Source organism: Heptranchias perlo, chromosome 5, assembly GCF_035084215.1.
Source record: "Heptranchias perlo isolate sHepPer1 chromosome 5, sHepPer1.hap1, whole genome shotgun sequence".
Classification (NCBI taxonomy): Eukaryota; Metazoa; Chordata; class Chondrichthyes; order Hexanchiformes; family Hexanchidae; genus Heptranchias; species Heptranchias perlo.
In genome coordinates, this window is record NC_090329.1 from 34751779 (window position 1) to 34778642 (window position 26864).

General features: G+C 43.6%; 1 protein-coding gene across 8 annotated transcripts in view; it reads left to right on the forward strand.

Moving 5' to 3' along the window:
* LOC137321684 (doublecortin domain-containing protein 2) overlaps positions 1 to 26864 on the forward strand; it is a 170648-nt gene that overhangs the window by 37204 nt on the left and 106580 nt on the right. For all 8 annotated transcript variants that reach the window (XM_067984223.1, XM_067984226.1, XM_067984222.1 and 5 more), the window contains 2 exons: positions 8693 to 8824; positions 22037 to 22183. In XM_067984223.1, the coding sequence (XP_067840324.1) occupies positions 8693 to 8824; positions 22037 to 22183 (279 nt within the window). The remainder of the gene's footprint in view (positions 1 to 8692; positions 8825 to 22036; positions 22184 to 26864) is intronic.

The window sequence follows — 26864 nt, forward strand, 5'->3', positions numbered from 1 at the left end:
ATGGCACAGTATGATCATACAAACCATGGCACAGTACTATCATACAAACCATGGCACAGTACTATCATACAAACCATGGCCCAGTATGATCATACAAACCATGGCGCATTACTATCATACAAACCATGCCACAGTACTATCATACAAACCATGGCCCAGTATGATCATACAAACTATGGCACAGTACTATCATACAAACCATGGCACAGTACTATCATACAAAGCATGCCACAGTACTATCATACAAACTATGGCACAATACTATCATGCAAACTATGGCACAATACTATCATACAAACCATGGCACAGTACTATCATACAAACCATGGCACAGTACTATCATACAAACCATGGCACAGTACTATCATACAAACCATGGCACAGTACTATCATGCAAACAATGGCACAGTACTATCATACAACAATGGCACAGTACTATCATACAAACCATGGCACAGTACTATCATACAAACTATGGCACAATACTATCATGCAAACTATGGCACAATACTATCATACAAACCATGGCACAGTATGATCATACAAACCATGGCACAGTATGATCATACAAACCATGGCACAGTACTATCATACAAACTATGGCACAATACTATCATACAAACCATGGCACAGTACTATCATACAAACCATGGCACAGTACTATCATACAAACTATGGCACAATACTATCATACAAACCATGGCACAGTACTATCATACAAACTATGGCACAATACTATCATACAAACCATGGCACAATACTATCATACAAACCATGGCACAATACTATCATACAAACCATGGCACAGTATGATCATACAAACCATGGCACAGTACTATCATACAAACCATGGCACAGTATGATCATACAAACCATGGCACAGTACTATCATACAAACCATGGCACAGTATGATCATACAAACCATGGCACAGTACTATCATACAAACCATGGCACAGTACTATCATACAAACCATGGCACAGTACTATCATACAAACTATGGCACAATACTATCATACAAACTATGGCACAATACTATCATACAAACCATGGCACAGTACTATCATACAAACCATGGCACAGTACTATCATACAAACAATGGCACAGTACTATCATACAAACCATGGCACAGTACTATCATACAAACCATGGCACAGTACTATCATACAAACCATGGCACAGTACTATCATACAAACCATGGCACAGTACTATCATACAAACCATGGCGCAGTACTATCGTACAAACCATGGCACAATACTATCATACAAACCATGGCACAGTACTATCATACAAACCATGGCACAGTACTATCATACAAACCATGGCACAGTACTATCATACAAACCATGGCACAATACTATCATACAAACCATGGCACAGTATGATCATACAAACCATGGCACAGTACTATCATGCAAACCATGGCACAGTACTATCATACAAACCATGGCACAATACTATCATACAAACCATGGCACAGTGCTATCATACAAACAATGGCACAGTACTATCATGCAAACAATGGCACCATACAATCATACAAACAATGGCACCATATGATCATACAAACAATGACACCATATGATCATACAAACAATGGCACCATATGATCATACAAACAATGGCACCACATGATCATACAAACAATGGCACCATATGATCATACAAACAATGGCACCATATGATCATACAAACAATGGCACCATATGATCATACAAACAATGGCACCATATGATCATACAAACAATGGCACAGTACTGTCAAACTGCCCATGGCACAGTACTATCATACAAACAATGGCACGCTCCTATCATATCACCCCATGGTATTGCACTTTCATACTAACCTTGGCACAGCACAATCATATGACCCATCATCATCCTATCATTAAGAAATGCACTATTGTAGCTATGAGCTAACAACCCTGATATCACTGAGAAATGTGGCAGGATTTATTACTTTGTTAAAAGGAATTGAAGGACGAAAGGTTTCCATTTCCCAAATGTGTTTTATTGAGTTGCGACACCAATGTCTTCATAGCTATCAATGGACCAGAGTGAAAAGTTATTACTGATTGGTGCTAAAGAAATTAGTCCTGCTGATTGTGTGTCAGATTACAAATGTGTTGCTAAATGTTTTATGTATGGCAAATTAGATGGAAATTATGTCTGGCAATTTTCTTGTTTGTTCAAATAGTGATAGGTTTTGATTACAGGGAAAGTATGAATAACTGAGCATAGATTTAACTCTTTGAGGGCTAAGGGATTTATTTACTTTTAAATTTTTTGCCCTCTACTGAATTCCGCTGGAATACAATTCTATAGTTTCAGGAAATTACCTTTTTATGTTTAAACTTAGAAACTGAATGTTGGCAATCTATTTAATTGTGATGTGCATGCAATACAGCCTAGCCTGAGCATGTCCTCACTTGATGTCCACATACAAGCACTTTTCCCGCAGTGTTTATTGGATATTGATCAAAAGTGGCAACCTGGCCGTTTTTTCTCCTCCCTAGCCCAATGGTACTGAGGCCAATTGCAAAGCCCCTATTGCAACCTTGGCTGAGATCAACTAACTCGGCCCAGACCAGAGATTGAAACTGGCACTTCCTTGATCTGTGTGGCTATTGGGCATGCATTTACCCACTGAGACAATGAGCAGAAGGATTTTTTAGGTCTTTGAGAACATCTTTATAAAATTATTGTAATTGTGTGAGATATTTAAAAAAAAACACACAATAATAGTTACAAGATTTCTGTCTCTATTTAATTGCTGAAAAAAAATGGAAAATAACAAATCTTGCGTTTTTTTGGGATAAGTGAGCGAGATGACAGTTTTCGAAGGCTTTGTGGTGAATCTTGTTTGGCAAAAATGATCCACTAGGTGGTGCCAGTGATCTGCTTACTGAAAGGATTAAAATGACACTGAGGTGCAGAACCTGAACAAAGATATGTTGCAACGTCCTTTCGCCCTGCCAATGGGATCTGAAACACAAGTATGGTGTATTGGAGCTCCGGACACAGAATGGTACCAGATTGGTTTCCTTGGATGAGGTGTTGAACCCAGCTCCCATCTACCTGTTCTGGTGGTTCAGATGGACATTAAAGATCCTGTGGCTCTATTTGAAGAAGAGCAGAGAGTTCTTCTGGTATCCTGAATAGTTGCCTCAATAGAACTTGCAAATTGTGGAAAAGCATTCCATTTTCTAATAACCATCTATGTGTAAAAATGTCCACCTCATTCTTCTAGTGATAAGCCTGAACCTATACCCCTTGTTAATGATTCATTAACCACTGGGAACAATCTTTTACTATTTCCTTCTCAAAATCTTAATTTTAAAAACCCTCATTAGATTCCCCATTAACCTTCTCTGTTCCAGTGAAGGAAGTCCCATTTTTTTTCTAAAATCTCTCTTTCCTTTCCATGGCTCTAATTTTCTTTTTATAATGCACTCAATATTCCAGCTGTGGCCTAACCGATGACTTGCATGAATTCAACATCACTTCCTCGCTCTTATATCCTATGTATAAAACCCAGAATCATGTGTTAGAATCCTGACTGTAAGATACTCCTTCAAACAATACTTAAGTGCTAGTAAACTTTGTGTCACGTTGTGCTTGAGTGCATACCTGTGTGCATGATTTGTGGGAGAAAGAATAACAGGAAAAGGATGGCACCAGTCCTGAGCTTGGAGTGAGGGCTTTGGTTTCACCCTGCTCACACTCTCTGTGGTCTATCCCTATGATTTGAAGAGTGCCCTCTTCGCAGGCTTGAAATAGCCTTCCTCCCATTTGGGTTTTCCTCATTTTATGTGCTGCCCTGACATGCAAACAGAAAAGTAGTGATGAGATATTGGAAATTTGAACAGCACAAGTGCCCATCCTGCATCCCAGTGTGTGTGAATAAATGAACTTGCATCAAGCATCTAGGTTTTTTCGGAAGAACGCTTTCCGAACGTACTTTTAAAGATGCAAGTGCGACAATAGATCTAATTTGAAGTTGCATCTAGAAAGTGTGCCCTGCTGGAGCATGGGCTTTGGAAGAGCTGTAAAGCTGTCAGAATGCTTTGTGGCTGCAGTTAAGGTGGTGCAGGTTGCGAGGAAACACTTTGTGGCATGCATACTTTGCCCATCTAGAAAAAAACGAGAAAACCTAGATGCTTAATGCAAGTTCATTTATTCACACACACTGGGGTGCAGGATGGGCACTTAGATATGTGCTGTTCAAATTTCCAATATCTCATCACTACTTTTCTGCTTGCATGTCAAGGCAGCACACAAAATGAGGAAAACCCAAATGGGAGGAAGGCTATTTCAAGCCTGCGAAGAGGGCACTCTTCAAATCATAGGGATAGACCACAGAGAGTTTTCTGTGTGTTGGGCACAGCATTCACAAGTTACGCCACATTCTCCCACACAGTCTGCACTGCTGTCTTTTAAAGAGGATATCCTGGAGTTCCAAACATATTTCCTATCAACACTTCCTGAAGCTACACAGTTACATCTGTAAAGTGTGGGGTTCTTGCTTGCTGCCTCTTTGTTGTTTGAGGATATTTCCAAGCTCTGGAGAAATTTTGCCTGCTACAGATAAACCTCCCTTTTCATTGATTACTGCAGGCTCTTTAAGAACTGTAGCAGCACCAGAAATTCTGCTTCTCCTCTCCCCTCCCCTCTCCCTCACTGAGAAAGCTCCCAGGAGGAGGGCCAATCCAGGATGGGAACTCACCATGAATATTAAATTAGGGCTGATCCTGAAATATCCACTGAGGTCAGGACATGCAGATGCAAACGCTATTGTCAGATTTTTGAAAAGCCAGCAATGGAAATGGTTACCCTATTGATACTTAAATGAAATTTCGAAATGTTGATAATCAAACTGTTGTTTCGGTATAAACTAAGAAAAGAAACTTCCCAGTAACAAAGCACTAAATTGATATAATGCTGAATTACACCAGAAGATGTCACTGTAGATTCTGGAATATAATTTAAGAATGATAACCCAAACTGTAACTTGATTTTAAGATGTTATCATACACAAAGCTGCTACTTGTGGTATTAAAGCACCTCACAAGAATAAATGCTACAAGACAGCTGAGTTTGGTTTAGTTACATGGCAACAACTTACCTTTAAGAGGAAGTCTGTCTTACACTTTTAACAGACTTGAGAGCAAAATTCTGGTGGGGTCCAATAAGTCAGTGAGAGGCCCTGTGTCTGATTCCACATAATGGCTGCTTCCATTAGTGAGTTCCTTAACCACATTGCAATCCTCAGACCGACAGCAGATGCACATTTTAATGAGTGTTTTATGAAGTTTCTTTGTGGTTCAGACTGTGTAAAATAATTTGGATGTATGGGTAAACAAACTGGGGAATTAAGACAATGAAAGGCCTGTGTGTATCAGACCCTATTGAAACATTCCCAAGACAAAGTGCTGGAGGTCCAGTTTACAACCGACTCCACCGTTTGTGCTCCAGGATCAGATAGAGGATAGTGCACCTAGTGAGCACTGATCGCAACCTTGGCGTCCTATTTAACCCTGAGCTAAGCTTCCGAACCCATATCCTTTCCATCACTAAGACTGCCTACGTCCACCTCTGTAATGTTGCCCGTCTCTTTCCCTGCCTCAGCTCATCTGCTGCTGAAAGCCTCATCCATGCCCTTGTTACCTCCAGACATGACTATTCCAATGCTTTCCCGGCCGGCCTCCCACCTGCACCCTCCATAAAATTGAGCTCATCTAGAACTCTGCTGCCTGTATCCTAACTCGCACCAAGTCCTGTTCACCCATCACCCCTGTGCTCCCTGACCTACATTGGCTCCCGGTACAGCAATACCTCGATTTTAAAATTCTCATCCTTGTTTTCAAATCCCTCCAGGACCTCATCCCTCCCTATCTCTGTAACGTCCTCCAGCCCTACAATCCTCCGAGATATCTGCGCTCCTCCAATTCTGGCCTCTTGCGCATCCCCGATTTTCTTTACTCCACCATTGATGGCCATGCCTTCAGCTGCCTAGGCCCTAAACTCTGGAATTCCCTCCCTAAACCTCTCTGGCTCCCTACCACTTTCTCCTCCTTTAAGACGCTTTGTTAAAACTTACCTCTTTGACCAAGCTTTTGGTCACCTGTCCCAATATCACCTCACGTGGCTTGGTGTCAAATTTTGTCTGATAACGCTCCTGTGAAGCGCCTTGGAACGTTTTACTACGTTAAAGGCACTATATAAATGCAAGTTGTTATTGTTGCTAGAACCTCGAAAAAGGCAGACTGCTATGTTCCACATAATCAGTAGTGTAAAGGCCATGAATTCTATGGATTATAGGAGTGGAAGAGGCTTCCACTTAGATTCAGGTGGTGAATCGGGCAGCACTGAATTACCTGCTGAAATTGGCAGGAGATCTGCAGCAGCTGTTTACATCTGTCAGAGCATCTGTCATAAAGTTAGCGGTAATTGGAAACTCATTTCATCCTGGATTCCACTGAAAGATGTCAATGAGTTCAAAATTCATTGTTGACCAGGTATTGCAGATTGCATTGAAAGTGCTCTCTCAACAGTAATTTTCCTCTTTAAAGGAGGAATGTCTTTATGAACATTTGGCAAACATTTTTTTCTACATTAGTCAATTGCTGGATTAATGCCTACATAACAATCACTGCACTTCAAAGTAATTAATTGGATATGAAGCTCTTTGAGCAGTTTTTGAGAGACATGATATGGTGCTGTCAAAGTTCAAGTCTTTCTATCTTTGGAACACGCTGAAGTAAGTCCCGTGTGATACCATTGTAAAGAAAACAATTTGTAGCGGTTCAGCTGCTTTCCCTACCCAGGCCATAAAGATGGGTGCCAAGAACTTGTGTTTCTTCTTGGGGCAGAAGTCAGGTGTCCCAGGAGCCTCAGAACTGGAAACTGGGATGGAAACCAGCTTTACTGGGGTTTCACACCTTGGGGTAGATCTTGACTTTGTGCGATGGTGTAAAACGAGTGATAGCGAGTCGGCAGCCCGTTTTACATCTCTCCCCGTTTTTATTTCCATTTGCATTGATCTAACGCCTCGAAAGCTGCTGTGTGTTTCGTAGAACCATAGAACCATAGAAAAGATACAGCACAGAAGGGGGTCATTCGGCCCATCGTGTCCGTGCCGGCTCGAAGAACAACCAGGTGCCCATTCTAATCCCATCTTCCAGCACCCAGTCCGTAGCCCTGCAGCTTACAGCACTTTAAGCGCAGGTCCAGGTAATTTTTAAAAGAGTTGAGGGTCCCTGCCTCCACCACCAATTCAGGCAGCGAATTCCATACACCCACAAGCTTCTGGGTAAAAAAGTTTTTCCTCATGACCCCTCTAATCCTTCCGCCAATCAGCTTAAATCTATGTCCTCTAGTTCTTGAACTCTCCGCTAGGGGAAACAGCTACTTCCTGTCTACTCTATCTGGGCCCCTCACAATTTTGTACACCTCAATTAAGTCACCCCTCAGCCTCCTCTGCTCCAAGGTAAACAACCCCAGCCTATCCAATCTCTCCTCGTAGCTGCAATTTTCAAGCCCTGGCAACATTCTTGTAAATCTTCTCTGTACTCTCTCTAGAGCAATTACGTCTTTCCTGTAATGTGGTGACCAGAACTGCACACAATACTCCAGCTGTGGCCTTACCAGCGTTTTATACAGTTCCATCATTACATCCCTGCTTTTGTATTGTATACCTTGGCTAATAACGGAGAGCATTCCGTATGGCTTCTTCACAACCTTATCTACCTGTACTGCCACCTTCAGGGACCTGTGCACATGCACTCCAAGGTCTCTCACTTCCTCTACCCCTCTCAATATACTTCCATTTACTGCGTATTCCCTTTTACTGTTTGCCCTCCCTAAGTGCATTACCTCACACTTCTCCGAGTTGAACTCCATTTGCCACTTTTCCGCCCACTCCACCAACCCATTGATATCTTCTTGGAGTCTACAGCTATCCTCTTCACTGGCCAATTTTGTGTCGTCTGCAAATTTGCTAATCATTCAAGTCCAAATCATTAATATATCCCACAAACAGCAAGGGACCCTACACTGAGCCCTGTGGCACACCACTGGAAATGGATTTCCATTCACAAAGACATCCATCGACTTTTACCCTTTGTTTCCTGTTACTGAGCCAATTTTGGATCCAATTCGCCACATTTCCCTGTATCCCATGGGCTTTTACCTTTCTGACCAGTCTGCCATGTGGGACCTTGTCAAATGCTTTACTAAAATCCATGTAGACAACATCCACTGCACTACCCTCATCAATCCTCCTTGTCACTTCCTCAAAGAATTTAGTCAGATTTGTAAGGCATGAACTATGCCTTATATACCTCCTTTTGTCTCCTGCTAATATCACTGCTGTTTAATCATCTCCTGTTCTCCACCAAAGCACTTCACAGGCCATTCTATTTTTTTTTTCTCTTCCCCCTTTTCCTTGTTCTCTTTCTTTTTAAATTCTGATCATCCGTAACATCTCCTGGTCCTGAGGAAGAGACTTGAGGCCTGAAATGTCGGCCGACCCCTGTTTTTCCCTGACCTGGTGAATATTTCCCGCATTTTCTGATATTCTGCTCACTGGCAATGAGTTTCTGTTCGGGTGTAAGATTTGCCTTTGGAGGCGGGAAAAATAATTTTATGAACTAACAGCAGTTTACATCTATTTTTTTATCCCCCATCAGCATCTTTACCAATGGAGACCTGCTGATTCCCCCTGTGAGATTACTTCTACCAAAATATACTATTCAAGACTGGAATCGTGTCCTTGCCTTGATTACAGAGAAAGTCCACTTACGTACTGGAGCTGTTCAGAGGTAGACTTTTACTCTCATTAATTAGTCAAGCTATGACAATGTGATATTTCACCGTGTTTCTGATATTACTGGAGTTCTGTGTCATTGTTGGAGATTCTTAAAAAGTATCAACGGGTAAGAAATAGAGATGTAATTGGCATGTCATTTCACATAGTTCATGAGCTATGTAGTGTAATTCGTGTTTATGGTCACTCAGATCAAAGTAATGAAAATAGTGTGAGGAAAATAATATTGTTTATATTGGCTGAAATGAGAAAGATTAGTTATTATCCAAAATTATTTTATTATTTTCAACTAAACTAAAATTAGCACTAAATTTCTTATGAAGGCTAAAACCAAAATAAGACTCGAATAAGATAAAGAGACAAGGGGGTCAATTTTTGGATGGCCGAGCAGGTGCGTTCGTGGCGGGGGGGGGGCTCCTAAAATTGGGGATTCCTGGAACGGGTCCGGAGCCCAGCTCCAACCCGCCCACTTCCGGGTTCCCCAATGACGTGAATCGGTGCACGCGCAGCCCCCGCATGCGGGACTCCCACCAGCAATCAAAGCTGGCGGGATCCCACTTAAGATCATTATCTGGGTACTTGAGGTCGTTTACAGACCTCATTAGTTGGAGATTTTAGGAGGATTCGGATTTTGGACTACCCAGAGCGTGTTTCCCATGCTGGGGAAACACTCCCTGTTTAAACAGACGTGTTGCAGCCAGCAGCCATTGGCAGCTGCAAAGGTCCATTTAACAGGTGCGGGGTAAACCCTCATTCATTGCAGCAGGGCACTCTGGTACCTCAGACAAAGTTTTGCCTGCCATACTGTTGTCTCCACACTCCAAATTATTAAATCATACCCTAAACTCTGCTGTCCAAACACATTTACTTACTTTGTGGACCCCCTCACACTCACACCATCAGGATGGCTGGGGGTGGGGGGGTCCATTGCTGCATTCATCACTCCATTGGAGGACGAGTAACATCACCAGCCTCGCCAGGCACGCCGTCCACCTCCGCCACGTGGAGCTACACAACACAGTGCTGCGCAACAGGCACCTGCACAAAGTAGTCGTGCAACTACACATACACCTATTGTAGGGTGACCCAATGGGTGGTATCAAGGGTGTTCATGGAGAACCTCATGAAAGAGCATTATTGCACAAGCCAATCAAGAATGGCCAAGACGTGGCAGTACTGGTGACAATATAATATGAAATGTGAGTTGATCAGAAATCAAATATAAGTAAAAACCATGACAAACCCTCAAACACCCTTGTGCAGCGCCTTCATGCTCACAACACATTTGCCTTACGCTTCCTACTGCACATACGTGATGCATGCCCTGTGGCTGCAGCACAGGTAGTGGCAGGTGGGGTGAGGCTGACCGTGAAAGAGATGCATGAGAGGGTGAGTATGAGACAGAGCCATGAGATTGTATGAGGATTGAGTGGCGGGATGAGTACTGGCGAGGTCAGTAAGTGCAGGTAAGATGAGGATGAGGTTTGAGTGGGTGTGAGGAGTGATGTGATAGAGTAGAGTTGGCAGTGCAGAAGGAGATGTGGGGTGGGGGCGGTGATGTGGCAGACGGAGTGTAGGGGAATGAGTAAGTGTACTCACTTCGGCTGACCTACTTAGGTGTTTGAAGCACCTCCTGCACTGTATCTAGATGCGTGATATGTTGGTGGTGCTGGTGACCTCCTCTGCCACCTCGAGCCAGGCCTTCATGGTGGCAGAGGCAGGCCAGTTCCACCTGTCCGCTGGGGAGAAAATATCCCTCCTCCTCCTCCTCCTCACCCCATCCAGTAGGACCTGGAGTGAGGCATCATTAAACCTGGGAGCAGCCTTCCCCCTGGGTTGCTCCATGCTGTAATTTTGGCTCCTTTCTGCAGCATCAGTCAGTGGAGGACTGCCCCTTTAAATAGGGATCCTCCAGCTGACAGCCTATGATGCGACTGCACGGTCCTCCTGCTGCACAGCTTTCCAGCGTGAAACTTGGAAGCCAAGATAAGTGGCTTCAATTTACTTACGATTGCGTGCAGAACCCACCGATTTTACTGGACGGGTTACCCACGTGCCCAGTCGACCCCTTGCTGGCAACCCGCCTCCCTCCTAATATCAGGCCCAAGACTACAGCTAAAGTTAAAATTATTTGTAGGACTGAGATTGCACTGGGGAGTAGTCTGCAATTTTCAGGACAAATGTTGGAAATTGAAATAGGCAAATAAAATAATTCAATAAATAATAATATATTATTTCTTAACATTTCTTGTGGTCTTCTGAACTGTGTGGGAAGAGAAACAATTATGATTCATTTTGAAACATAAATTTCGGGGAGAAAAAAACATGAAAAGACTGGAATGAAAACATGAAAAGCAAACACTGAATTTTTGACTAAATTGCTTCTAAGATTAAAAGTAAAATATGATGAAAATTTGGGAAAAATAACAGTTGACTAAAGTTAGAAGAGAATTTCTTCAAAAAGACTAAATAAAATGAGATTAGAGAAGAGGCTAAAATTAAAATTTCTTCTTGAATGAAAGCAACATTGTGTGAGACCACCTCCAGGACCAGCTGTGGACTCTGCTATTGTTAACATTTAGCTGGTATTGAGCTGCAGATCGTTGGACCTTTGTATGTGTGAACTTTGTTTACCTGGTCAGGGGATAATGCAGAGTTGGCAGTTGTTAACAGGCTCTACCAATTATCAGAACTTTCTTCACAATACACCTGAAACCTGAATACAGTCCCCACCACTTAAAAGGGCCAGTCGCTTATATTAGCCAAAAAGCGATAACCATTATCTATTTGCATTGAAGTCAATTTCAAAGTTGTTGGTTATAGTGTCTTAAGTGCTCTGTTTATTTTGGGCAGAAACATCTGTTTGTATAATTACATTAAATCACAGTATGGCCCCCAAGCACATTAAAGCCAGGAGGCTCTGGTGTCTATTTGGTGTAGTAAAACTTTAGCCCAAAGCTGCATTTTAAGACCCAATAGATCACCTAGAAACTTAGAAAACTATGTATCGAATTTTTTTAATGCAGTAATAAAGCGGACAGTTTCTCTGTGCTTTCCCAACTTGAAGAAAGTATCTGTGTCCAAGGATGGTCTGCTAAATGCGTATTGCACTCCACACACTGATTCGAAACCAAGGGCTGCAATAGAACTGAGGGAATTAGCTTTGAGGAGTTACTGAGTTCTGTGAAGAAGCCAAATTAACATCAGTAGAAATTAATCCATTGAGCCAGATACTTCAACAAATTTGCCACTTAAGCTGGGTATGTTAAAGGGCAATATTTTCTTGTATATTGTCTTTGCAGGCATTTTAAAAAAACTTTTATTGTTTAGTGGACAAACTACCTCCACCAGATGCCATTGGGATCATTGGGTTATCAAGGAGATCAAAGTTTTCTGGTTTAATTTTTAATTTTATTAATGCTGTCACGTTATACCAGCCATCCTTATAGCGGGCAAATCGCTTTTGCACGAACGCGCCGGCTGTAAGCGGTGAGGACTGTACCTCCGATGCCCACTGACCTTCTGAGCCTTTCCAGCACTTGCTGCTTTTATTTCCAGCATTCAGTTTTTTTTTCCCTTTTAGGCAATTAATATATATAGTCTTCTACCTGTGAATGTGAATACCATTGAAGGTTGTTAATTGGAATGCCATAGTGGAAATTAAATTGTCTCTTTTATCACATTGTTCCCATTAAGTAAAATTCTTCCTACTGAGCTAAATACACTGCAATTAGGAGGCTGAGAAAATCCCTGTGTCTCTTTTTCAGCACGATCTCATTAACTATCATTGACAATTCATTTTGGCGGACTATAAAAGTTAGAAGGCGAAATGCTCATTTTAATGGCCGTCTTTTGCTGACTTCTATTGAAATCTGTTACAAAATCAAACTACATGTTTACTCGTCTACTGCCAGTACTTTTTTAGGAGTGTCCCAATTTTCACACCCTAGTCCAGACACCCAATTTTACCCTGTGATGTCCTGATTTCTCTCTGAATAGAAAAGCCATAGAATCATAGAACTTTACAGCACAGAATGAGGCCATTTGGCCCATCGTGCCTGTGCCAGCTCTCTGAGAGGGCCCTCCAATTAGTCTCATTCCCTTGCTCTTTCCCCATAGCTTTTAAAATTTTTCTTTTAAAAAAAAGATAATCTGGATTTATAAAGCAACAAATGTGTCTGAGTCAAAATAAGGGAGTAATTGAGACTCTAGACTCTGATGGTGTTTCTAAATGAATGGAGCTTCACTCTAGTGATCTATGGCATTGTTAGCATGTGACCATGTGCCTTGTAATTCATGGGCAGCCATCCATTGTCCTCTGTGTGTTCAACTCCCATCACCTAATAATTACGTGCATGCAATCTACAATATCCTCACGTAAAATGTAAGCAGACAATCCTGGAGCATTACAGCGCATTAGTCATTATCTGAAGAGAAAGACAGGTTGGCATTTCGGAGGGACCCTTCATCAGAACTGATACTTTAAGACTGACCCTTTTATGGTGCCGATCAAAACAAAGAGGGGAGGGGAAAACAACAGTTGGCAGTCAAGGATACAGATCTCTTAACTGACAATTTAAGCTATTCCTCCATTGTCAGAGGTGCCTTCTTTAAGATGCGATGTTAAACAGCATGGAAAAATTATTTGAGGGAACAGGAAAAGCTATTAAACTCAACTAGTCTGATACTTCGCCATAGATCAACTCCACCCACTGCCTTCTCACCACACCCGTCAATCACTTCCACTTCCAGAAACTATTTTTTTTCTTGAATTTACTTATATCCATCATGTGGGTGACCTTCCCAAGTAACTTATTCCACAACCATTGGGTGACAAGTTCTACCTGATTTCCCTTCCTACTCCTAACTTTCCAATTTTTAGCTCATGTTCCCTGGTATTTGAATTCTTTACCACATGGAATTCTGGCCAGGTCTTATACTGAGCAGGAAAGTAGGGTGGGGGTGTGTGAGGTGAGCTTGGGCTAGCAGTGAACCGCAGTGTTTTTGTGGAGCCACAGGGAGCATTCCTGTTGCTCCTGGTTTCACAAATATGTAACTTGGAGAAAGTTTTGGGCTGTTTCTGGAGTGGCCAGCAACAGATCCTTTAAAGGCCGCTGCTGGCTGCTCAACACTAGGACACCTGGGTGGACTGTGCGCTGTGCGTGGTGCGTGCTCCATCCTTTAAAATTGCATTTGGGGTCCAAATTACGTCATAGGTCTCCGATTTGCGAAGTGAAGAGGCCTATTGCCTGAAACAGGCAGGTGCTCTGTTCAACCATGGGATGGCCCCTTTAAAAACAGTGGTGGCCAATGTTGCTAATTCGACCAATCCCATTTTGAGGCCATTACTGCCCCGTTAACATAATTTTGGTTTGTCAAAATCTGCTCCCACAGTTCAGTAATTTTTTTTTGTGAAGCTACTTTAAAATTTTTAGATCCTTCACTTGCTGTCAGAGTAAGGTGCTACACTATTAGGAACCGAAGTGGGAGTGCGCCTATCAGGATTTTTTTGTCCAATTTTCTACTGAAAGGATTTGGAAAAAGGATTACTTTTAATGTTGTACTTTGAAGGATAGTGTATTACTGCAAGTAAAAAAAAGGAGTCTGTGACACTGTTTCAGATGCTATTGAGCTAACCTTGGTGCTGTTTCCTGATAGACCATCAATAATAAATAAATAGAATTTGGTGGCTTGTCCGGTGCAACCATTCTAACTATTAAAAGTCAGGAAATAAAGCTTAATGTTAGATACCTAAGAAGCAGTCTAGCTGTGGCTGAGGCAGAAAGGCCTCAGAAGGGGCAGGCTCAAAAAGTCAGAATTCAGAGGAGTTTAAGTTAAGTAAGATGACCTACTGAAGTAGAATGGCCTGGCATGTCCGTGATTGTTGTGCAATTACACAAAGATATTTACTGATTGAATCTGATCATAACTATAACTCTGTACATTTATCTTACTGTGGAATAAGGCAGCTTAACAATTCGAAGGAAGCCTTGCCTCACTTGGTGTAAACATGGTCTGGCTCAGAGGGATTGACTAGATAAACAAGTGGAAGTCACGGACATCTGGTTAGGTGACAATGGGGTAGGATTGCTACTTCCCCGGGACCTGTTATCATACCTGTAAATATAGGGCAGTGTGAGCCAATCCTACAAAAGAAAGATTCTCAGACCGCTTATGGGAACAACCAAAGCCATTAAACCTGCGAAAGTATCTACAGCAGACCCGAATTTTTAACAGTGACCATTATTGGAAATGTATCAATGATCTCTTGTTGCATTCACCAATTGATTGACTGACCCAATTCGTATCTTTTACCTTTTTTAACAAGTCTAACCGGTTGTGGGGGACAGAGCTTACAACTGGGAAGTTTGATACGCTCTGTGAATATTTACGGGAAGGCAGGGAGGGAAAGGGGGTGCTCAATAGCGGGGGGAGGGGGGAGTCTGGAAATTCCGGGGATGTGGTGGTCCTGTCGATATTAACGGCAGCTCCTCATTATTATTTTTTATTCAGTTTCCCGCCCAGCAGCAGGCTGGAGAGATCGGGGCTTGGTGGGTGGGGGGTGGGGGGGTGGGTGGAGGTGGTCAGAGCCCGGCAGTCGGGAAGGAGGGAGGGAGAGATCAGGGCTTGGGATCAGAGCTTGGTGGGGGTGGGTCAGGGGTCAGAGCCCGGCAATCAGGAGGCACGAGATTGGGGATTGGTCGGGGATGAGGGGGTGAGGGGGGGGGGGTCGATGATCACCGCAGCGAGGAGAGGCCGCGATTGGCAGAAGGGAGGCCTAAGGTTTGCTTGAGGGGCCTGGCGGAGCACTCCTGCTCCTCCTGGTCCACAAGGAGCACTCTAAAAAGCACTTACCTTCTTAAGCCGGCTGCTCCTGTCTCCATTTCGCCACCCATGTTTCCTGAGCCCTGAGAGACCCGGCTGGCACCAACTGTACTGTGGGAGCCTGATTTAAATATGATAATGAAGTGTCCCGCCTCTCCGAGACGGGACACACACATGGCTCGCAACACGCAGTGCAAAAATGGCAACGGGCACAGGTTGGAGACACGTTCCCCGATTTTTAATTTTTAACCTCCTCTCCTGCCCCTCATGTGAGGAGTTAATTTCTAGGCCCTGGTGTTTTATTCCCCACTCCAGTCCATAAGACCATAAGGGATAGGAGCAGGAGTAGGCCATTCGGCCCCTCGAGCCTGCTCCGCCATTCAATGAGATCATGGCTGATCTGATTTTTACCTCACTTCCACTTTCCCGCCTTTTCCCTATATCCTTTAACTCCCTTGCTGATCAAAATGTGTCCAACTCAGCCTTGAATGTATTCAATGACTCAGCCTCCACAGCTTTTTGGGGTAAAGGATTCCAAAGATTCACGACCCTCTGGAAGAAGAAATTCCTCCTTATTTCCATCTTAAACGGGCGATCTCTTATTCTGAGACTATGCCCCCTGGTTTTAGATTCCCCCATGAGGGGTAACATCCTCTCAGCATCTACCCTATTGAGTCCCCTCAGAATCTTGTATGTTTCAATAAGATCTCCTCTCATTCTTCTAAACTCCAATGAGTTTCAACCCAACCTGTTCAATCTTTCCTCATAAGGCAACCCTTCCGGAATCAACCTAGTGAACCTTCTCTGAACTGCCTCCAATGCAAGTATGTCCTTCCTTAAATAAGGGCACCAGAACTGTATGCAGTACTCCAAGTGTGGTCTCACCAGCACCCTGTACAGTTGTTTTTATACTCCCTGCTTTTATACTCCATCCCCCTAGAAATAAAGGCCAATATTTTGTTTGCCTTCCGGATTACCTGCTGCACCTGTATGTTGAATTTTTGTGTTTCATGTGCGAGGACACCCAGATCCCTCTGTACCGCAGCATTTTGTAGTATTTCTCCATTCAAATAATAATTTGCTTTTTTATTTTTCCTCCCAAAGTGGATGACTTCACATTTTCCCACATTATATTCCATCTGCCAAATTTTTGCCCATTTGCTTAACCTGTCAATATCCCTTTACAGACAATTTGTGACCTCATCGCAACTTGCTTTTCCACCTATCTTTGTATCATCAGCAAATTTGGCCACAAGACACTCTGTTCCTTCATCCAAGTCATTGATATATATTGTAAATAGTTGAGGCCCCAGCACTGAGCCCTGCGGCACCCCACTAGTTACAGATTGCCATTTTGAAAATGACCCTTTTATCCCGACTCTTTGTTTTCTGTTAGTTAGCCAATCCTCTATCCATGCCAGTATATTACCCCAATACCATGAGCTCTTATTTTGTGCAGTAATCTTTTATGTGGCACCTTATTGAATGCCTTTTGGAAATCCAAATATACTGCATCCATTGGTTCCCCTTTATCCGCCCTGCCCATTACTTCCTCAAAGAACTCTAATAAATTTGTCAGACACGATTTCCCCTTCATAAAACCATGTTGACTCTCCTTAATTGTATTATGAGTCTCCAAATGTCCTGCTACGACTTCCTTAATAATGGATTCTCGCATTTTCCCAATGACAGATGTTAGGCTAACTGGTCTATAGTTACCTGCTTTCTGTCTCACTCCCTTCTTGAATAGGGGTATTACGTTTGCGGTTTTCCAATCCCCACTCCAGTCAATGACTTAAAGACAGTTAGTGGTGTTTGTGCTTCGATAAAATTAGTGGTGCTTATAATAGGATATTTTTACAATTCATTCCTGTTTGTAAGTCTGACCCCTGTACAGTTTGAACAGAAGGTGACTGTATTAGGGGTATTATGGTTCACTCGAGTGACAGGCACAGTGACACTGGTGCATTCTGGGAATTGTAGTGCAGTTAACAATGATGCTTTCTGGGAGTTTTGGTCTTGCCATCTGATTGAGCTTCCCTATCAACTAGCCTGAGGAGGGAAATGTTGTTGCGGATTTTCACGCACATAAAAGATAGCTTTGTGAATAAGTTTATTGATTTTGTTGTGAATTATTTAACTTTTTATATGTTTATTATGTTCGAAATTTTACTTTTAGCACTAAATCCTCAGGCTACTGAGAAACCAAGATGGTGGCTGAAAGCACTTTCAAACAATATTTTGAATAATTTGTTGTACTCTTGCTACTCATTTATTGATAGCTTTATTTGCTGTTTTCTTGTTCTTCTTCACTGGTTTTCTTGCCTGTTGTATTTGCTGCGTGCTGCAGGTTCATTCCCATGTTAGCAATAATAAAGGCCATCTCATTGTTTTAGTTAATAATTAGTTGCTATGGTTTGTTGCTTTTTTATGAATATTATATTTGAGCCAACAGGATTTCAAGTGTGATACTGTACTTTGAAGTGATAGTTTCAAATCCTCACCCTTGTTTTCATATCCCTCCATGGCCTCGCCCTATCTCTGTATCCTCCTCCAGCCCTACAACCCTCCGAGATCTCTGCACTCCTCCAATTCTGGCCTCTTGCGCACCCCCGATTTTAATCGCTCAACCATTGGTGGCCGTGCCTTCAGCTGCCTAGGCCATAAGCTCTGGAATTCCCTCCCTAATTCTCTCCGCCTCTCTACCTCGCTCTCCTCCTTTTAAGACACTCTTCAAAACCTACCTCTTTGACCAAGCTTTTGGTCACCTGTCCTAATATTTCCTTGTGTAGCTCGGTGTTGAATTTTGTTTGATAACGCTCCTGTGAAGCACCTTGGGACGTTTTACCATGTTGAAGGCGCTATATAAATGCACGTTGTTGTTTTTGTGATGAACATTTTCCTATTCCCTATGCTAGATGTAAGACCTTTATTTATATAGGTTTTTGAAATCTTTACAATCTTAATGAGTCAGAGGTGGAAATTCAAACTAGCCTTGTGACAATCCATTAAAATATTTTTACAGCTGTACACACAGTAGCTGCAGAGATTAAAAGACTGTCTCGTAATAAAGTCTACAGTCTCCACATCCTAAATAAATTATTCAAATATGGGAAATTGGGGAACAGCCTAAATGAATCACACACATTAAACTTTGATATTGTGGTTTTAAACTCTGTAGTACTATAAAAATGTCCCCATAATCTTTGGGGTTGAAATCATGCTGTGTGATAGTAATAACAATTATGTTGATACATTTATATGAAATTTCTCTGTATACTATTTTAACAAGGCATCAACCCTTAAAAAAGTTAACACTTTCATGAAAATAGCATATAAAAGAATTTCATATCAATGCTTTAATGTGTTACTATTAATGTTACACAGCATTAATTCAACTTCTTAATTTATGATAGCATAATAAATATCTGGTTTGCTTATGATCTAAAATATGCCACTACAGGGCACAAGTTGGCTTAATGAATTAATACTTCCCATAATTCATTACACAAAGGAGAAAAAATGGCATTTTCAGATGGTGAATAAAGGCTTTTTATATTCTAGACTGGCCAACACAGTAACACACTAGGGGTATTTATTTCTGAGTAAACTGTTTCAGTTTACAAGCGTCTCCCTTTCAAAATAGTGGAATGGTTTACTGATGCAGACTGTGCAACCTGTGTGTTGTGAGATAAGAACAGAAAATGCTGGAAACACTCAGCGGGTCATGCAGCATCTGTGGGGAGAGAAACAGAGATAACATTTCAAACGTTGACTCTGCTTCCGTCTCCACAGATGATGCATGACCTGCTGAGTGTTTCCAGCGTTTTCTGTTATTATTTCAGATTTCCAGCATCCACAGTATTTTGCTTTTGTTTCTGTGTGTTGTGAGGTCTTTTAATCAGTCTGTGACACATGGAGTAATGAGAAAGTGAGTTTTAATGATGCAAAGACAAAAACATTACACTCCCTGTGCAGCACCATGCCTGTCTGCTCTGAACTCCCTGTTATTTGGAAGAGGCAGCCTCTCTGCTTTCTGGGGAATCTGAATTAGCAGAATTTATTAGCTTGGATGAATAACCTTGCAATCCAGCAGCAGAGGAGGGATCGAAATAAGGCTTAGTATCAAGAGACTTTCCATGACTGGGTAATACTTGGGAATATGTTTTTTATATTTGCTAATGATCTTGTTTTGTTGGGAAATCATTTTAATGTTTCGATGTACTATATATCGTGAAGTTTGGCAGTAGAATGTCCGGCAGCTACCAAAGGAGTGAGCCTGACAAATTCCTTTTGTGAGTTTTGCCCCTTTTGGGATGTCCCGTTAGTTTTTGGAGAATATAATACAGAAATGAGAAATACACAGCAGGTTAATTAGCACCTGAAACAGCAAGGTAAGTTAATATTTTGACTGTAATCCTTCATCATAAACTACTGAAGGACTCTGCTGACAGGCCCCATCTGATATACTAGCTTGTCTTTTTCTCTTTCAGATGCTTATGACCTGCTGTGCATTTTTTCGTTGGCATTTTCTATTTTTATTTCACTTTCGAATGAATGTGTTTCTTTTTCACCTCACTGAAACTGCCAAAGCGCATTTCACATGGGGTCTTTTACAACCAATCAGCCAAGGAAAGAAACTAAAAAGCAGGCTATGATTGGTGTTATAGGAAATGGAAGTATCACAGTGGTACAGTAAGAGGTGCTGTTCAAATGCTGGTGTTAAAGTGCATTTTTGGACCAATGGGGCCAATTTCTCTGGTGAACGCTCAAAGTGCAAAGGAGAGGAAATGGAGACAGAGATACATGATGCTGGGTCTCCACCTCCTTCATATTGCCTTGGGATTTCCAGGGTTTGTCTAGAGAGGAATGGAAAATTAGTTGCGCTCTGCCTGAATGGTGCTGTGGCGTGGGGGTAACGGGAAAATTGGCCACAAGATTACTTGCATCTATCTGCAAGTGGCAGGACAAGTTGAGAAAGGGATCCTTGGCTTTATAAATAGAGGCAGAGTACAAAACCAAGGAAGCTATGCTGAACCTTTTTAAAACACTGGTTAGGCCTCAGCTGGAGTATCGTATCCAATTCTGGCCAGCACACTTTAGAAAGGATGTCATGGCCTTGGAGAGGGTGCAGAGGATATTTACCAGAATGGTACCAGGAGTGAGGTTATGTGGAGAGACAAGAGAAGCTGGGATTGTTCTCCTTAGAGCAGAGGTTAAGGGGAGATTTAATAGAGGTGTTCAAAATCATGAGGGGTTTTGATATAGTAAATAAGGAGGAACTGTTTTCACTGGCAGGAGGGTCGGTAACTAGAAGACACTGATTTAAGATAATTGGCAAAAGAACCAGAGAGGAGTTGAGGGGAATTTTTTTTACACAGTGAGTTGTTATGATCTGGAATGCACTGCCTGAAAGGGTGGTGGAAGCAGATTCAATAATAACTTTCAAAAGGGAATTGGTTACATTACACTTGGCCCCCTCATCTAAGTCATTGATATATATTGTAAACAGCTGAGGCCCAAGCACTGATTCTTACATCACCCTACTAGTTACAACCTGCCAACCCAAAAATGACCCGTTTATTCCTACTCTATGTTTTCTGTCCGTTAACCAATCTTCAATCCATGCTAATGTATTACCCCCAATCCCACGAGCCCTTATCTTGTGTAACAACCTCTTGTGTGGCACCTTATCGAATGCCTTTTGAAAATCCAAATATACTACATCCACTGGTTCTCTCTTATCTACTCTGCGAGCTCCACCCTCAAAAAATTCTAATAGATTTGTCAAACATGATTTCCCTTTCATAAAACCGTGTTGACCATGTTATTTTCCTAAATGCCCTATTACTACGTTCTTAATAATTGATTCTAGCATTTTCCCTACTACTGATGTCAGGCTAACTGGCCTAAAGTTCCCAATGCAGTAACTCTGACAGTATAGTGGTTGTACCTGAGGATTGGGGGATAATAAATGTTATGATAATGTTCACAAAATGAGTTAGATGAGAACGAGAATTATGAACCAACTAGTCTAGCTCTGGAGTGAGGAATACTCAAGGGCATTTTGCAGGTTGTTACCAACAATCATGTGACGAGCCATACAAGGATGGTCAAAAAAGTTTTAGAAGAGCCAAGAATCCACTTTGAGGAAGTAACTAAATAGCCAAACATTATCTGTTGAATATAATGTACTTGGATTTTCAGAAGTTATTCGATAGAGTTTTGCATCCAAAGATTAAGGTTCATGGAAATAATGGCATATTGATGATAATGAATTGACTATCTGATTCCTGCACAAATGCTGCTTACAAATCCTCTGAATCGGATCCGTTTCTTCTGATAAAGACAGTAAAACTCTTTTTTTTGTGTAAATGTACAGACTTTGTACACTAGATGGAAGACCCTTGCTAGGTGCGGCTGAATTAGACAACAACCAGTATTATGTGGCCGTGGGATCAGATAAATTCAAGAAGCTGCCCTATTATCAAGTCATGTCAAAGAAACTGACAGCACGAGAGACTCAAGGGTAAGTTCTAAACATTGCAATGTTTGTCCTGTGACGTCTGAGCAAATAAATGTGTGGTTAAAAGCTTACTATGTCAGTAGTGTGTTGTAAAATGCATAAATTATATTGTGCAATGTGAAATTAAATGCTGCTCATTGGTTAGGTATAAGAAGGCCCACATAAGTTTTAAGATTCCTCAGGAGTGAGATACTGGTTTCTAATATTTTTAAAATAAATGCCAGATCTCCAAGATCAAAGTTGTTGACTGGAGCTGGCGAGGATGCTACGAAAATAATATTTTATCTTTTTTTTTACTGCAGACAATGTATCAAAACTTCAGTGTGATGACGTAGTGATATAGTTGTAACCGCAGTGTGCTGCCCTGTAATCCTCCGGTGTAAAGAAAACAATTAGATCTGCATAATTTAGGGTGCATTCAAACCATGGGGTTATTTTACACTTGCTTCGCCTGGTGTTAATTGGTCATTAATGGACTCAAAATAGGGATAGTAACCTTACCGCCTGTTAACCCTGACAATGCAACTGGCTCCATTTTGAAAGGAGCCTACTGCTGGGCGTCCAAACCATTTCAGGCGGTAGAGCCTTTTAACATGATGTAAATAGGCCCCGGATTGCCATTTATGATTGGAACTGGTCAGAGCGTGTGCCGTGCAGACTCTAATCCAGGGGCAATGGAGCTGAAGAGGCCGAGCAAAGGTAAGTTTGGAATAATTTTTGTGAAGCCTGGAATGCTCCTCGGAGCCCTGCATAAATAACCTGGGCTGTTGTCGCCCTGGAACCCCCTCCACCCCAACCTGTGATCGTCACCCTCCCCTCCTCCCAAACTTGCCTTGTATGGCGGCTGGGGCGATGCGAGACGTCCATTTGTTGCCCGCAGCTCGCCGATGTAAATGAAGTCGGGGCGTCTGCACTTTGAGAGTAGGCGAACGGTTGGTCGGTCGCCTAAAAGTTAAAATCAACCCCTATTAGTATAGCTACAGTGTAAATGTAGCAGATTCATGCTGCATTTACTTTGCCTGAGGTAGGCTCTCCTGCTTGGTCCCTTGGACATTAGCAGGCTTTTGTCTTATCGCAGCACAAAACACGGCAGAAAATGCTCAACTTCAAACTTCGTCGCCAATTTAAGAAGCTCCTTTCTGCTCCTGCCCAGGAAAACCTGACCTCTCCACTAGCAGTGCCTGACTTAAATTGTGCTGGGAGCACAGCAGCTGCGTTTAAGTGAGGTGACAGTGGAAAACCCGGGAAGGTCCCTCTGTACGGCAGCAGTCTACAATGTACTGGACAAAATGCACTGGTGCCACCAGAATTTCAGCCCCTTAATTCCTTCAGCCAGGATGCAGGGCAACTGCAGATGGGAACAGGAAATGGGGATGGAGGGAAGATGTCGGATGGGATCCCTCAGACTTGGAACAGGCACCTGCAGATGAGGGTAGGAGAAGAGACATGGACACACATGGAGGTCCTGAGCACTTAGATTGAGAACTTGATGCTGGTCTTGATTTACTAGAATGGTTCCAGGGTTGAAGGACTTTAGTTATATGGATAGACTGAAGAAGCTGGGGTTGTTCTCCTTAGAGCAGAGAAGGTTGAGAGGAGATTTGATAGAGGTATTCAAAATCATGAGGGGTCTAGACAGAATAGATAGAGAGAAGCTGTTCCCATTGGCAGAATGGTTGAGCACCAGAGGACATAGATTTAAGGTAATTGGCAAAAGAACCAAAGGCGACATGAGGAAAAACTTTTTTACACAGCGAGTGGTAATGATCTGGAATACACTGCCTGGAATCGGATTCAATAGTGGCTTTCAAAAGGGAATTGGATAAGTACTTGAAGGAACAAAATTTACAGGGCGACGGGGAAAGAGTGGGGGAGTGAGACTAGCTGGATTGCTCTTGCAGAGAGCTGGCATGGGCTCAACGGGCCAAATAGCTTCCTTCTGTGCTGTAACCATTCTATGATTCTGATTCAATGGTAGAGTCCCCTCAGATCCATTCTCCTGAACTGAAATTGGTCCTTCTTGGTTCAGCATTTAAATGTTGTTGCATTGGTGATTAACTCTTCTGGCCATTCATACTGTAGTCCACATGTGAGCCTAATTCAAAGGTAGACTGGATAGTTTGCTTCCTAGTCTCTACATTAAATAAAAAGCATGAACTGTCATTTATATCAGTATGTACACAAATAGACTGAGTAAGCTTTAAGTATTGGAATGTGAATGGCTGTGCTGGGTGATCGCTTTCTTCAACAATGCTGCCTATAGTCTGACCCCAGCCCTAAGTGAGGCTAAGTTATTGGGATGAATTGTCTCCTTTAATATTAACATGAGGGAGCAAATTGGTGTATAAGTCTCCATTAATGCTGTTCTAGAATCAGCTACAAGAAGACACACAAAAAGTCCTGGGGTGGCTTTCCCTCTGATTTTTCTTCAGCACCTCCTCATAGGATGGCAGAGATTGAGTACCCAGAAGAAGAGAATGGGGGGGGGGGGTGGGGGGGAAGAGTCTCAAGTTACGTACAGCCACTGCACCATCCCTTGTGGATTTCTGTGTTATTTTCGCAATGAGACACAAATGCCTCCCTTGCAAAGACTGTTAACTTTACAGACTTTGTGTCATTTAATCTTCTGAAATGATTTTATCTCTCAGCCTAAGGCTTTCTTAATCTAGTATCTGTCGCTGAGGAAAGGAAAAACTGATATTACCCGTTCCTTTCAATATCACAGTTCCATTTCCTGTCTGTCATGGCGTGACATCAGTGCCAGTTATGGAGAGGCCTGTGGCCTGGATGCCCCATTCTGATGGCCGAAGGTAAAAGAAGATGATGTGTCATACACTGCTAGAAATAAATTAGACTGATCATGCTGATACAGTGGTCTACAATGAATATCTATCTACCTGTCTATCTATCTATCACAATATTATAAAAAAGAAATTCTGCCGGTCTACCATTGTGACCTGGGGCCCGATTTTACCAGGCCTGCGGGTTCCCATCTGGTGGTCCTCCGGGAGCCTGGAAAACGCGGACGGTTAATTGAGGGCGCCCCCCGCGCGATCGCAGGATAATTGATTGAGTTAAGCCGTGGTTCCAGGTTCGCCGCAGGCCAGCTGTGCGCCGGCCGCCTGCGCATGCGCAGTGACGCCAGCGCGATGGTGGAGCCGCACTTAAAGGGGCAGTCCCACAAAGCCCCCCCTGCATCCAGCACCAGGAAGCGGACCATGGCGCAACCCAGGGGTAGGGCTGCGCCCCGCTTTTCCGACCACGCGCTGCAGCTCCTCCTGGATGGTGTGTGGAGGAGGAGGGACACGCTCTTCCTGAGGGACGGACGGAAGTGCCCTGGCTCCAGCCCTAAGTGAGGGCATGGGCAGAGGTGGCGGCGGAGGTGAGCAGCAGCTCGAACACCAGCAGGTCTTGGGAGCAGTGCCGCAAGCGCTTCAACGACCTCACGAGGTCCGGCAAGGTGGGTACACGAAGGCCCCCCCCACCAGAACCCGTCTCGATCATCACGCCAAACACCCCACAACCCCGTCTGCACAGCCACCACAGCGCTCCCACAGCAATCCTCACAGCCACCCACTCACCATCCTCACCGTGCCTGCACTGACCCACCATCGCCGTCCCCACTGGAACACTACCACACGCCCCAACCCCATGCAATGGGACGGGCATGTGGCACACGCATCCTCCCATCCATCCGCCCCACGCGCAACCCACCCACACCGATGCTCCAGGCATCTCACTATGCAATCTGCACGTACTCACGCATCTGTGTTTTGCCTTCACAGGAGAAGAGATGCAAGAACGCGCGGGAAAGGGACCGCACTGGAGGGGGCCCGCCGCACGTGCTCGAGCTCACGGATGCCGAGGTGGAGGCGCTCGAGCTGAGCGGGACGCAACTTTGCCTGTCGGCGGGCGATGGCGAGTCTGGCGCTACAGCATCGGCCGGTAAGGGACAGCCGACACTCAACACTCATGATCGCGAATGACCTTAGCATCACCTGGCATCTGGCGCACCGCAACCTCTGTGCACATGCCTCATAGTGCCCTCTGTTCCCTTGCAGGGCCGTCTGCGAGCGCTTCGTGCGAGGAGGGCGATTCCTCAGAGGACATGCCGGTCTCTGAGGGTGCATCGTCACATGTGAGCCAACCATCCACCAGCGCAGAGACACGCACCTCGGTGGGTCCCCCTCGCCAACTAGTTGGGGTTGCACTTGGTGAATCACCGCGCACGTGTGAGCATGAGCAGACCCTGGTGGCAGGGGCAGCCGCGGAGGGTCCGCGTCGGTGGGAGCACTCATCTCCAGGCTCTGCTCAGCCAGACCCAGATGCTGAACCCAAGGGGCCACCAGTGAAAAGGAGAGTCGTCGAGGGGCACCAGCTAATTGCTGAGGTACTGGGAGAGGTGCCGCGCGCATTGTCCGCAATCGTGCAGGCGATGGAGGAGTCCAACTCCTGCATGCGGGCATTGGTGGCGCAGGCACAGGAGGGTACCGGCGACACAGTGTCGCGGGTAGGTGCGGGAGCGTCTGCGGTGGAGGACAGGCTGGCCTCCCTCGAGCGTCACGCACAGCTCCACATCGAGTCCGTGCAGGCCCTGACAATGGCTGTACGGATCCAGGGTGAGCAACATTCCGCCGCCATGAACAGGCTGACGGATACACTAGGGGTGGCCTTGCAAGGCCTC